We start from the raw sequence: 14,664 nt of genomic DNA, 5'->3' as shown, positions 1-14,664 counted from the left end.
ATCATTATTTTTGTGATGGTCAAAGGCAGCAGCCTCTTGGACTCCCAGGGCATTTTACTTCAGTAGAAGTGACAGTGAACTGCAGGATGTAGGAGACAACTTGATTGTTATGGCAATGCATACCTTGATTACTGACATCCCATTTCCCATTGGCAAGGGCCCAGCACTGTGCTTAAGCCCAAAGGCATGACTAAGCCAATTCCAAAAATCCCATCTTTAGTGATCTGTCTCCTGTGACTACTTCAGTATCAATTCTGTATCAATCAAGAGACAGAAACCACCCCAGGAATTGGAATAGGGAAAATTTAATAAGAATAAGTGTTAACTAATGAAAGGTGGTATTCTAAGGGGTATAGAAGTAGCAACTGCAAAAAGCAGCTACCAGCTGTAGGGCTAGTGGATGGTGATTAAGGAATGAACCCTTCCCCTCTTTTCCCGAGCTTCATTATCTCTTTAGAAAGGATGTGGGTGCAAGTGGAAAAGAAGCTTGCCAAAGGGCTGATGTAGGAAATCTTTTGCTATGGGGGGCAGAGAAAATCTCCCATCCCCAACTGCATCCCAACATCTACCCCTACCCCTTCATTAATCTAATCCACTGGTTCTAGCACACCAGAGGAAGGAAAAATCCCTTCCTTCTTCTTTGGCCTTATAGGGGCCCTCCAGTACAGTACCCTCCATCGGCTAAAATCAAGTTTAGGAAAAGGAAAAAATGTCAGCAGGGCTCAGCTGTATTGTATAGCAGGAAAGAAAGGTTGGATTTGGAGCTGAGAGTCAATAAATTAATAACAAGCTCTTATCCAGTTTCATGACTGTGACTACTGTCTACCATGCTACGTCTTCCATACTTATATCTCCAGTTTAGCCTCTCCCTTGAACTCCAGAGAAGTATAATTATATCATACTGGCTTATTGATATCTTCACTTGAATTTGTCATAGGTATCCTTAGCTTCATGGGTACAAAATCAAACACATGTACCTCTGCTAGTTTTTTCCATCTTGGTAAATGACATCATCATTTAAAAAAAAAAAAATAGCCTTGACTTTTATCTTTTTCTCCTATTCTGCTCCCAGTTAGTCAAAGTCCTGCCAGCTCTGTCTTCAAAGTATACCTCTACTCCAGCTACCCTGCTCCGGACCATCATCATCTCTTACTCCTAAATCTCAGAAATCATCCTAGATTTATTCATTACCAATGTATTCTTGATAATTAAATGATAATACATGACTTATTCTCAATTTATTCTGTAACTTTTCATTTTGTAAGAGCTGTACTTCATCCCTCCCTCTCTAAATTTTATGCAAACACTAAAAGCCTTAGGACTTTTGAATATGTCTGCTGTATCCTTTGCTGTCAGGCTAACCCCATTATTGTTTATTTCCCAGTGCATATTAACCCTGATTTTTAAAAATTAATATTAGCATTATTATTTCTTCATGCATGGTTAGATCTTCCATGCATTAATAGATCTTCCTAGTTTTGCCTAATAATTGTTTATTGTCATATTTTTTTTCAAATTTGAAAGCATATTTATAAAGATGGCCTTTTTTCTTAAATTTCTGATTGTAGAATAGAAACTACAGAGGTAGCAACCACTTAAAAAAATATTTCCACATATGTCATTGGCTTTTTATGTTAGCTAAAATCTCTCGTTCTTTCTCATCAACTTAGTTTTTTAAGATAAATATTAGTCCTTACTTTAGTTATGTCCAGAAGAGAAGATGGTTTGTATTAATTATTGCCTAATTACCACTGATTTCAGTAGAAAACTTTGTTGCCTGCATCCTGTGACTCCTTTTGAATATTGATTTGAGATCATAATGAATACAGGAACTCTCTTTGACAATAAAAGTTCCTTAACATGATTTTTTTAAATAGAAGAAAATCGCCCAATATATGCTCTCTTTTAGGTGGGAGATGTTGCTGTTTTTCTCCTGATGGTAAAGCTTTAGCTGTAGGTCTGAATGATGGAAGTTTCTTAATGGCAAATGCAGATACTCTAGAAGATCTTGTGTCTTTTCATCACAGGAAAGATATTATTTCGGACATTCGATTTTCACCAGGTAAGATATCATTGAAATCATATTTGATTATTAACTTGAGTCAGACAATGAGTAAATATATCCATATGTAATTTTTATTAACCATTATTTTATCTTGGAATTTTAATTTTTTGACTAGAAAAGACAGTATGGTAAGAAGTAAAATTCCTGTATTAGATCAGTGGCAAAATATCTGGCTTAGTGCCAATTCTGTCACTAAATTTTCTATGTGATTTTCTCTGAGTTTGAGTTTCCTCATTTCTAACATAAAAGGGATTGGATGACAACCTTCATTATATTCTTAATACTTTTGAAATTTTGCATTAATTTTGCTTCATCAGTTTCCGTGTATTCATTATCTCTGACAAAACCCACTATACTCTGGGAATTGCTAATGTTAGGGCAAAATTTACTCATTATTTTACTTTTATTTTTTCTACATATAAAGGGTTATTTTTTTGTTTTGTTTTTAGTTAAATACAGTGTATTGGATTACATTGTATATAATTTTTGGCCTTTTCTATCCACTGAACTATCTCACTATGCTAAAGAGGACATTTTCTTTTGTTAACCATAAAGTACTTGAAAAATATAGTTACTGTTTGTCATTTTATACACATTTTGTTATAATTTACAAAACACCTAAGTGTTCTTCCCAAAAAATGTTAAGAAAATTAAGTCTAGTTGTAGAGTGTAAAAAAACATTTCTAAAGAGAGACAGTCTCAAGCAAATATGTTTCTATTCTAGGTTCTGGGAAATATCTTGCGGTAGCATCCCATGACAGTTTTATAGATATATACAATGTGATGAGTAGTAAAAGAGTAGGAATATGCAAAGGCGCTACCAGTTACATAACCCATGTTGATTGGGATATTAGAGGTAAGAATTTAAATAACTTACTATTTGGTAAAAGTTTCATTTGATTTAGTATAGCTCCTTTAAAGAAACTTTAAAAAAGTGATTCAACAGATGAGTTCAAAATCATTGTGAGACACATTGTTCTCAAAATTATTTTCCACTACTTTATTTCACATCTGAAGGTGAATGCTGTGAGTTAAAACTTTTCAATACTTCCAGTATCATAATTCACATGATAGAATGGTAAGTGATAAATTCTTTAATTTGTAAAGTAACTTCAATATTATATAAAAAGTTTTTCAGTTATTTGTCCTATTTTTTAATATAGTTTTTTAAAGTTTATCCATCTGTTTTGAGAGAGAGAGAGAGAGTGGGGGAGGAGCAGAGAGAGAGGGAGAGGGAGAATGAATCCCAAGGAGGCTCTGTGCTGTCAGTGCAGAGCCCACAATGCAGGGCTCAAACTCACAAACCATGAGAGCATGACCTGAGCTGAAACCAAGATTTGGAGGCCCAACTGACTGAGCCACCCAGGCACCCCTGTTTGTCCTGGTTTTTGTCAGATAAGCTTAGTGTAAATAATAACTGAAAATTTGGGAAATAGATATGTTAGTGAGGATATTAATGTCATTTCCCCATCATTCGATCAAACACAGTTCTTAAAATCAGTCACGGTTGTATAACATACATAATTTAATGAGTGTCTTTGTTTTTTCAGCAGAACGCATTGCATATGGCAGTGTTAAATAATTTGGATAAATGCTAAGTGTTTTAAATGCTCCATTTTTAAGGATTTTTGTTTCATGTCTTCATTTATATAAATCTAGTATTAAAGTTTTTCCAAATATAATTAAACAAAATGCTTTTTAAAAAAAAAAGTCCTCAAATTTCTATCTAGGGGTTTTTTTTTATATGCATGATAACAGAAATAGTTTTTATGTATATACATACACAAAAATTAAATAATTTATGAATTCATTATGTGGTTGTGGAGGAAAATGTTTTTCATGTTTAAGCTTAATTTTTCCCATGAAAGTTAAACATCCTCATTCCAAGGAAGATGGCAGAGTAGGAGAATGCTAGACTCACCTTGTCTCAGATACAACTAGGTAACACCCACATCAGTGTAAATAACCCAGAAAATGACCCAAAGACTGGCAGACCAGATTCTCCAAAGCTGAATGTTGAGAAGAGTTCATGTGAAGAGGGCAGGAAGGGTGGAGATGCCGTTGGGAGCTAAAGGGACCCACAGGACTGTCTGCAGGAGGGAGGGACACTGTGAACTTGAAGAGGGGAGAGAAACAGACTCTCACACTGGGGAGCCCACAGGGGAAAGACAAAACATTTGGCTTTGAAAACCAGAGGGGTTGAATTCCGCACATTCTTAGTCAGCAGGGTTTAACACCTAGAACTTTAAAAATCAGCCCTGGAGGGGCAGGGGCACCTGTGTGGCTCAGTAGATTAAGCATCCAACTTTGGCTCAGGTCATGATCTCGCAGTTCTTGGGGAGAGAGGATAACAACACACACCAGTGGGATGGGGACAGGCATCTCATCTGACTGCAAGCCCTGCCCACCAATGAAAGCTTCTCAGGGGACAACACAGGGAAAGTTCCCTGTAGTTTGGTGCCACTACATCTCTGGCAAACACCTGGTCTGACTCAACTTAAGCCCAAGGTGGCCCTAGACTGGTCCACTAAGAACACAAGGATAAACCCTGCCCATCGTCAGCAAAGAGAACCATTGCAGATGACTGGATTGAGGGCAAAAGCTGCTCAGCAACCATAGCAGGGCACAGGCAACACACACAGGAGATGCTCCCGAAGTAAATGGGACATTGCACTGCAGAGCACCACAGGACCTCTTTTTCACAAGGCCACCTCTCTTTCTTTTCTTTTTTCTTCTCTTTTCTTTTCTTTTTTCTTTCTTTCAGAGCATGCGACCAGAAAAAGGGCAGAGGGAGAGAAAGAGAATCCAAGCAGGCTCCACGCCTCAGCACGGAGTCTGACATGGGGCTCAGTCCCATGACCCTGGGATCATGACCTGAGCCAAAATTAAGAGTTGGGTGTTTAACCGATTGGGCCACCCAGGTGCCCCTAAGACCACTACTTTCAGGAGCAGGAGGTGTGGCTGACTTTCCTAACATGTAGAAATATACATAGAGAGTTAGACAAATGAGAAGAGAGGGATATGTCCCAAGTGAAAGAAGGGGACAAAATCACAACAAGAGAGCTAAATGAAACGGAGATAATGAACATGGCTGATAGAGAATTTAAAGTAATGGTCATAAAGATACTCGCTGCACTTGAGAAAAGAGTAGATGATCTCAATGAGACCCTTAATAAAGAGATAGAAAACATAAAAAACCAATCAGAGATGAAGAACTCAATAACTGAAATTGAAAATACACTAGATGGAATAAATAGTACAGTAGAGGAAGCAGAAGCATGGATTAGCGACCCATAGGACAGAATAATGGAAAGCAATCAGTCTGAACAGGAGAGACAAAAAATAATAAATGAAAATAGACTTAGGGAACTTAGTGACACCATCAAGTATAATAACATTTGCGTTATAGGGATCCCAAAGGAGAAGAGAAAGAAAGAGCGGTATAACATTTATTTGAAGAAATAATAACTGTAAACTTCTCGAACCTGGGAAAGGAAACAGAAATCCATATCCAGGACGTGCAGAGAACCCCCAACAAAACCAACCCAAAGAGGTTCACACCAAGACACATAGTAATTAAAATGACAAAAAGGGGTGACAAAGAATTTTAAGGGCAGCAACAGAAGACAGTTATATACCAGAAAAACCCCATAAGGCTATCACCAGATTTTTAGCAGACACTTTGCAGACTAGAAGGGATTGGCATGATATATTTAGAGTGTTGAAAGAAAAAAAAAACCTGCAGCCAAGAATACTGTATCCAGCAAGGCTGCACCTCAGCGTAGGAGAGTTTCCCAGACAAGCAAAGGCTAAAGGAATTCATTACCATTAAGCCAGCCCTATAAGAATTATTAAAGGGGATGTTCTGAGTGGAAAGAAAAGATCATAAGTAAGAGTAAGAAAAGTAGGAAGCACAAAAGCAGTAAAATTAAGTATATTTACAAAAATCAGTCAAGGGATTTACAAATAAAAGGAAGTAAAGTATGACACCACGTACCTGAAATGGGGAGAAGAGTAAAGAATGGATTCAAACTTAAGCATCCATCAACTTAAGATAGAGTGCTAGAAGCATAAGGTGTTATATACAAACCTAATGGTAATAACAAATCAAAACCCAGTAGTAGATATGAAAAAAATAAAGAGAAGGGAATCTACATATATCACTAAAGAAAGCCAGCAAACCATGAGAGAAGAGAGCAAGGGCAGAAAGGAATAGAGAAGAACTACAAAATCAACCATAAACAAGTAACAAAATGGCAATAAGTACATACCTATCAGTAATTACTTTGAATGTAAATGGACTAAACACTCTCATCAGAAGACCTAGAGTGACAGAATGGATAAAAAAAATAAGACCTCTCTATATGCTTCCTATAAGAGACTCATTTCAGACCTTAGTATACCTGCAGATTGCAAGTGAAGGAATGGGAAACCATTTCTCATGCAAACGAAAGTAAAAAGGGAGCCAGGGTAGCCAATACTTACATTGGACAAAATAGACTTTAAAACAAAGACGGTAACAAGAGACGAAGAAAGACAGGGTATGCTTAAAAAGGAACAATCCAACGAGAAGATAGAGCAACTGTAAATATTTAGGCACCCAACATGGGAGTACCTAAATACATACAGTAGTTAAATGCATATAAAAGAGGTAATCGATAGTAATAAGATAACAGTAGGGGACTTTAACACCCCACTTATATTTGTGGATACATCCAAACAGAAAATCAACAAGGAAATAGTGACTTCAATTAACACTGGACCAGAAGGATTTAACAGATACATTTAGAACATTCCATCCTAAAACAGAACACACATTCTTTTCAAGTGCACATTAAATAGTCTCCAGAATAGATCACATATTAGTCACAAAACAAGTCTCATCAACTGAAAATAATGATTGGGTCAACCAAGAAATGAAAGAAGAAAGAAAAAAAATACTTGGAGACCAATGAAAATGAAAACAGAACAATCCAAAATCTTTGGTATGCAGCAAAAGCAGTTCTAAGAGAGAAGTTTATAGCAAAACAGGCCTGGAGCAAGAAAAATCTCAAACAACCTAACCCTACCTAAAAGAGAAAAAGAACCGACAAAACCCAAATCCAGCAGAAGGAAGGAAAAAACAAAGATTAGAGCTGAAATAAACAAAATAGAAACTAAAGAAACGATGGAACAGATCAATGAAACCAGGAGCTGGTTCTTTGAAAAGATCAACAAAACTGATAAACCTCCAGCCAGATTTATTAAGGGAGAAAAAAAAACCAACTCAAAATCAGAAACAAAGAGGAGAAATTACCAACACCACAGAAATAAAAGACTTCTAAGAGAATAGTATGAAAAATAATATGCCAAACAAACAATATGACAACCTAGAAGAAAAGGATAAATTCCTAGAAACATACAACCTATCAAAACTGAAACAGGGGGGTGCCCGGGTGGCTCAGTTGATTAAGGGACCAACTTAGGCTCAGGTCATGATCTCACAGTTTGTGAGTTCAAGCCCCGCGTCGGGCTCTGTGCTGACAGCTCAGAGCCTGGAGCCTACTTTGGATTCTGTGTCTCCCCTCTCTCTACCCCTCCCCTGCTCACTCTCTGTGTCTGTCTCTCAATAATAAATAAATGTTAAAAAAATTTTTTAAAAAACTGAAACAGGAAGAAATAGAAAATTTGGAGGAATCCTGGGAAGATGGTGGCGTAGGAGGACGCTGGGCTCACCGCGCGTCCTGCTGATCACTTAGATTCCACCTACACCTGCCTAAATAACCCAGAAAACCGCCAGAAGACTAGCAGAACAGAGTCTCCAGAGCCAAGAGCAGACGAGAGGCCCACGGAAGAGGGTAGGAAGGGCGGAGAGGCGGTGCGAGCTCCACGGACTGGCGGGAGGGAGACGGGGCAGAGGGGCGGCCCGCTGGCCAAGCAGAGCCCCCGAGTCTGGCTGGCAAAAGCAGAGGGGCTGGAGGGAGTGTGTTCCGACAGCAAGCGGGACTTGACATGTGGAAGGTTATAAGCTAACAGCTCTGCTCGGAGAGCGGGAGGGCTGGAGGACAACGGGAGGGAGAGTTGTTAAGCCTCAGACGACAGAGCTCAGCTTGGCGGGGAACAAAGGCGCTCGCCAGCGCCATCTCCCTCGCCCATCCCCCAGCCAAAATCCCAAAGGGAACCGGTTCCCAGAACTTACTTGCACCACGCACACACCCAACGCTGTGCTTCTGCGGATCCATCCCTCCAGCAGGTCTGACTCTTTCCCGGTGCCGCAGGGCCCCTCCCGAAGCGGATCTCCAAAGGAAAATCGAGCTGAGCCTTCCCCTCCCGCCCCTGTGCACCTTGCCAATCCACCCCAGCTAATACGCCAGATCCCCAGCACCACAAGCCTGGCAGTGTGCAAGTAGCCCAGACGGCCACACCACCCCACAGTGAATCCCGCCCCTAGGAGAGGGGAAGAGAAGGCACACACCAGTCTGACTGTGGCCCCAGCCGTGGGCTGGGGGCAGACATCAGGTCTGACTGCGTCCCTGCCCACCAACGCAAGTTATTCAAGACAGCACAGGGGAAGTGCCCCGCAGTCCCGCACCACTACAGGGACTATCCAAAATGATGAAACGGAAGAATTCCCCTCAGAAAAACGTCCAGGAAATAACAGCTAACGAACTAATCATAAATGATTTAAGCAATATAACAGAAAGTGAATTTAGAATAATAGTCATAAAATTAATCGCTGGGCTTGAAAACAGTATAAAGGAAAGCAGAGAATCTCTTGCTACAGAGATCAAGGGGCTAAGGAGCAGCCAGGAGGAGCTAAAAAATGCGATCAATGAACTGCAAAATAAAACGGAGACAACTACGGCTCGGATTGAAGAGGCAGAGGAGAGAATAGGTGAACTAGAAGATAAAATTATGGAAAAGAAGAAGCTGAGAAAAAGATAAAAAAATCCAGGAGTACGAGGGGAAAATTAGAGAACTAAGTGATGCACTAAAGAGAAATAATCTACACATAATTGGTATTCCAGAGGAGGAAGAGAGGGAAAGGTGCTGAAGGTGTACTTGAAGAAATAATAGCTGAGAACTTCCTGGATCTGGGGAAGGAAAAAAGCATTGAAATTCAAGAGGCACAGAGAACCTCCTTCAGACGTAACTTGAATCGATCTTCTGCACGACATATCATAGTGAAACTGGCAAAATACAAGGATAAAGAGAAAATTCTGAAAGCAGCTAGAGATAAACGTGCTCTAACATATAAAGGGACCTATAAGACTCGTGACTGATCTCTCTACTGAAACTTGGCAAGCCAGAAAGGAATGGCAGGAGATCTTCAATGTGATAAACAGAAAAAATATGCAGCCGAGAATCCTTTATCCAGCAAGTCTGTCATTTAGAATAGAAGGAGAGATAAAGGTCTTCCCAAACAAACAAAAACTGAAGGAATTCGTCACCACTAAACCAGCCCTACAAGAGATCCTAAGGGGGATCCTGTGAGACAAAGTACCATAGACATCGCTACAAGCATGAAACCTACGGACATCACAATGACTCTAAACTCATATCTTTCTGTAATAACACTGAATGTAAATGGACTAAATGTGCCAACCAAAAGACATAAGGTATCAGAATGGATAAAAAAACAAGACCCATCTATTTGCTGTCTACAAGAGACTCATTTTAGACCTGAGGACACCTTCAGATTGAGAGTGAGGGGATGGAGAACTATTTATCATGCCACTGGAAGTCAAAAGAAAGCTGGAGTGGCCATACTTACATCAGACAAACTAGACTTTAAATCAAAGGCTGTAACAAGAGATGAAGAAGGGCATTATATAATAATCACAGGGTCTATCCATCAGGAAGAGCTAACAATTATAAATGTCTATGCGCAGAATACAGGAGCCCCCAAATATATAAAACAATTACTCACAAACATAAGCAACCTTATTGATAAGAATGTGGTAATTGCAGGGGACTTTAACACTCCACTTACAGAAATGGATAGATCATCTAGACACACGGTCAATAAAGAAACAAGGGCCCTGAATGATACATTGGATCAGATGGACTTGACAGACACATTTAGAACCCTGCATCCCAAAGCAACAGAATATACTTTCTTCTCGAGTGCACATGGAACATTCTCCAAGATAGATCACATACTGGGTCACAAAACAGCCCTTCCTAAGTATACAAGAATTGAGATCATACCATGCATACTTTCAGACCACAACGCTATGAAGCTTGAAATCAACCACAGGAAAAAGTCTGGAAAACCTCCAAAAGCATGGAGGTTAAAGAACACCCTACTAAAGAATGAGCGGGACAACCAGGCAATTAGAGAAGAAATTAAAAATATATATGGAAACAAATGAAAATGAAAATACAACAATCCAAATGCTTTGGGATGCAGCGAAGGCAGTCCTGAGAGGAAAATACATTGCAATCCAGGCCTATCTCAAGAAACAAGAAAAATCCCAAATACAAAATCTAACAGCACACCTAAAGGAAATAGAAGCAGAACAGCAAAGGCAGCCTAAACCCAGCAGAAGAAGAGAAATAATAAAGATCAGAGCAGAAATAAACAATATAGAATCTAAAAAAACTGTAGAGCAGATCAACGAAACCAAGAGTTGGTTTTTTGAAAAAATAAACAAAATTGATAAACCTCTAGCCAGGCTTCTCAAAAAGAAAAGGGAAATGACCCAAATAGATAAAATCATGAATGAAAATGGAATTATTACAACCAATCCCTCAGAGATACAAGCAATTATCAGGGAATACTATGAAAAATTATATGCCAACAAACTGGACAACCTGGAAGAAATGGACAAATTCCTAAACACCCACATGCTTCCAAAACTCAATCAGGAGGAAATAGAAAGCTTGAACAGACCCATAACCCGCAAAGAAATTGGATCAGTCATCAAAAATCTCCCAACAAATAAGAGCCCAGGACCAGATGGCTTCCCAGGGGAGTTCTACCAGACGTTTAAAGCAGAGATAATACCTATCCTTCTCAAGCTATTCCAAAAAATAGAAAGGGAAGGAAAACTTCCAGACTCATTCTATGAAGCCAGTATTACTTTGATTCCTAAACCAGCCAGAGACCCAGTAAAAAAAGAGAACTACAGGCCAATATCCCTGATGAATATGGATGCAAAAATTCTCAATAAGATACTAGCAAACTGAATTCAACAGCATATAAAAAGAAATATTCACCATGATCAAGTGGGATTCATTCCTGGGATGCAGGGCTGGTTCAACATTTGCAAATCAATCAATGTGATACATCACATTAATAAAAGAAAAGATAAGAACCATATGATCCTGTCAATCGATGCAGAAAAGGCCTTTGATAAAATTCAGCAACGTTTCTTAATAAAAACCCTCGAGAAAGTCGGGATAAAGGAACATACCTAAAGATCATAAAAGCCATTTATGAAAAAGCCTACAGCTAACATCATCCTCAATGGGGAAAAACTGAGAGCTTTTCCCCTGAGATCAGGAACACGACAGGGATGTCCACTCTCACCGCTGTTGTTTAACATAGTGTTGGAAGTTCTAGCATCAGCAATCCGACAACAAAAGGAAATCAAAGGCATCACAATTGGCAAAGATGAAGTCAAGCTTTCCCTTTTTGCAGATGACATGATATTATACATGGAAAATCCGATAGACTCCACCAAAAGTCTGCTAGAACTGATACATGAATTTAGCAAAGTTGCAGGATACAAAATCAACGTACAGAAATCAGTTGCATTCTTATACACTAATAATGAAGGAACAGAAAGACAAAGAAATTGATCCCATTCACAATTGCACCAAGAAGCATAAAATACCTAGGGATAAATCTAACCAAAGATGTAAAAGATCTGTATGCTGAAAACTATAGAAAGCTTATGAAGGAAATTGAAGAAGATATAAAGAAATGGAAAAACATTCCGTGCTCATGGTTTGGAAGAATAAACATTGTTAAAATGTCAATACTACCCAAAGCTATCTACACATTCGATGCAATGCCAATCAAAATTGCAGCAGCATTCTTCTCGAAACTAGAACAAGCAATCCTCTAAAATTCATATGGAACCACAAAAGGCCCTGAATAGCCAAAGTAATTTTGAAGAAGACCAAAGCAGGAGGCATCACAATCCCAGACTTTAGCCTCTACTACAAAGCTGTCATCATCAAGACAGCATGGTATTGGCACAAAAACAGACATACAGACCAATGGAATAGAATAGAAACCCCAGAACTAGACCCACAAACGTATGGCCAACTAATCTTTGACAAAGCAGGAAAGAACATCCAATGGAAAAAAGACAGTCTCTTTAACAAATGGTGCTGGGAGAACTGGACAGCAACATGCAGAAGGTTGAAACTAGACCACTTTCTCACACCATTCACAAAAATAAACTCAAAATGGATAAAGGACCTGAATGTGAGACAGGAAACCATCAAAACCCTAGAGGAGAAAGCAGGAAAAGACCTCTCTGACCTCAGCCGTAGCAATTTCTTACTTGACACATCCCCAAAGGCAAGGGAATTAAAAGCAAAAATGAACTACTGGGACCTTATGAAGATAAAAAGCTTCTGCACAGCAAAGGAAACAACCAACAAAACTGAAAGGCAACCAATGGAATGGGAAAAGATATTTGCAAATGACATATCGGACAAAGGGCTAGTATCCAAAATCTATAAAGAGCTCACCAAACTCCACACCCAAAAAACAAATAATCCAGTGAAGAATTGGGCAGAAAACATGAATAGACACTTCTCTAAAGAAGACATCCGGATGGCCAACAGGCACATGAAAAGATGCTCAACGTTGCTCCTCATCAGGGAAATACAAATCAAAACCACACTCAGATATCACCTCACGCCAGTCAGAGTGGCCAAAATGAACAAATCAGGAGACTATAGGTGCTGGTGAGGATGTGGAGAAACGGGAACCCTCTTGCACTGTTGGTGGGAATGCAAATTGGTGTAGCCACTCTGGAAAACAGTGTGGAGGTTCCTCAAAAAATTAAAAATAGACCTACCCTATGACCCAGCAATAGCACTGCTAGGAATTTACCCAAGGGATACAGGAGTACTGATGCATAGGGGCACTTGTACCCCAATGTTTATGGCAGCACTCTCAACAATAGCCAAATGATGGAAAGAGCCTAAATGTCCATCAACTGATGAATGGATAAAGAAATTGTGGTGTATGTACACAATGGAGTACTACGTGGCAATGAGAAAGCATGAAATATGGCCCTTTGTAGCACCATGGATGGAACTGGAGAGTGTGATGCTAAGTGAAATAAGCCATGCAGAGAAAGACAGATACCATATGGTTTCACTCTTATGTGGATCCTGAGAAACTTAACAGAAACCCATGGGGGAGGGGAAGGGGGGGAAAAAAAAAAAAGAGGTTAGATTGGGAGAGAGCCAAAGCATAAGAGACTCTTAAAAACTGAGAACAAACTGAAGGTTGATGGGGGGTGGGAGGGAGGGTAGGGTGGGTGATGGGTATTGAGGAGGGCACCTTTTGGGATGAGCACTGGGTGTTGTATGGAAACCAATTTGACAATAAACTTCAGATATTGAAAAAAAAAATATTTGGATAGACTGATTACCAGCAATGAAATTGAACCACTTATCCAAAAATTCTCAACAAACAACAGTTTAGGATCAGATGGCTTCACAGGCGAATTCTACCAAACACTTAAAGAAGAGTTAGTATCTATTTTTCTCAAACTTTTCTAAAAAATAGAAGAGGAAAGCTTCCAAATTTGTTTTATGAGGCCAGCATTACCTTGATACCAAAACCAGATAAAGATACCACAAAAAAAGAGAACTGCAGGCCAATATCTCTGATGAATATAGATGCGATAATACTCAACAAAATATTAGCAAACCAAATCCAACAATATATTTTTTTAAGTTTATTTATTTTGAGAGAGACAGCATGAGCGTGGGGGAGGGGCAGGGAGAGAGAGAATCCCAAGCAGGTTCTGTGCCCCCAACATCCATTCATAATAAAAACTTTTACCAAAGGTTTGGAGGGGATATACCTCAACATAATAAAGGCTATATATGAAAACCCCACAGCTAACATCATAATTAATGGTGAAAAATTGAGAGTTTTCCCCATAAGGTCAGGAACAAGACCAGGATGTCCATTCTTACCACTTTTATTCGACATAGGACTTGTAAGTCCTAGCCACAGCAGTGAGACAAGAAAAAGAAATAAAAGACACCCAAACTGGTAAGGAAAAAGTAAAACTTTCACTCTTTGCAGATGACATGATACTATATATGGAAAACCCTAAAAGTCCACCAAAAAACTGCTAGAACTGATAAATGAATTCAGTAAGGTCATAGGATACAAAATCAATATACAGAAATCTGTTGCATTTCTATACACTAATAATGAAGGAGCAGAAGGAGAAATTAAGAAAATAATCCCATTTGCAACTGCACCCCAAAATGATAAAATACCAGGATGCCTGGCTGACTCAGTCGTTAGAGCATGTGACTCTTGATCTCAGGGTTGTAAGTTTGAGCCCAATGTTGGGTGTAGAAATTACTTAAAAATAAAATCTTAAAAAAAATACCTAGATATAAATTTA

The 14,664-nt window shown here is 39.1% G+C and overlaps 1 protein-coding gene across 9 annotated transcripts in view; it reads left to right on the top strand.

Annotated features, from left to right (window-relative positions):
- EML5 (EMAP like 5) overlaps nucleotides 1–14,664 on the top strand; it is a 184,474-nt gene that overhangs the window by 124,115 nt on the left and 45,695 nt on the right. For all 9 annotated transcript variants that reach the window (XM_053889692.1, XM_019461971.2, XM_019461970.2 and 6 more), the window contains 2 exons: nucleotides 1,910–2,062; nucleotides 2,790–2,921. In XM_053889692.1, coding sequence (XP_053745667.1) covers nucleotides 1,910–2,062; nucleotides 2,790–2,921 — 285 coding nt within the window. The remainder of the gene's footprint in view (nucleotides 1–1,909; nucleotides 2,063–2,789; nucleotides 2,922–14,664) is intronic.

This window comes from Panthera pardus, unplaced genomic scaffold (assembly GCF_024362965.1).
Source record: "Panthera pardus isolate Hobbes unplaced genomic scaffold, ASM2436296v1 HiC_scaffold_24, whole genome shotgun sequence".
In the NCBI taxonomy this organism is placed as follows: domain Eukaryota; kingdom Metazoa; phylum Chordata; class Mammalia; order Carnivora; family Felidae; genus Panthera; species Panthera pardus.
The sequence above is the reverse complement of the archived record's forward strand: the minus strand, read 5'-3'. Positions and strand labels throughout refer to the sequence as shown.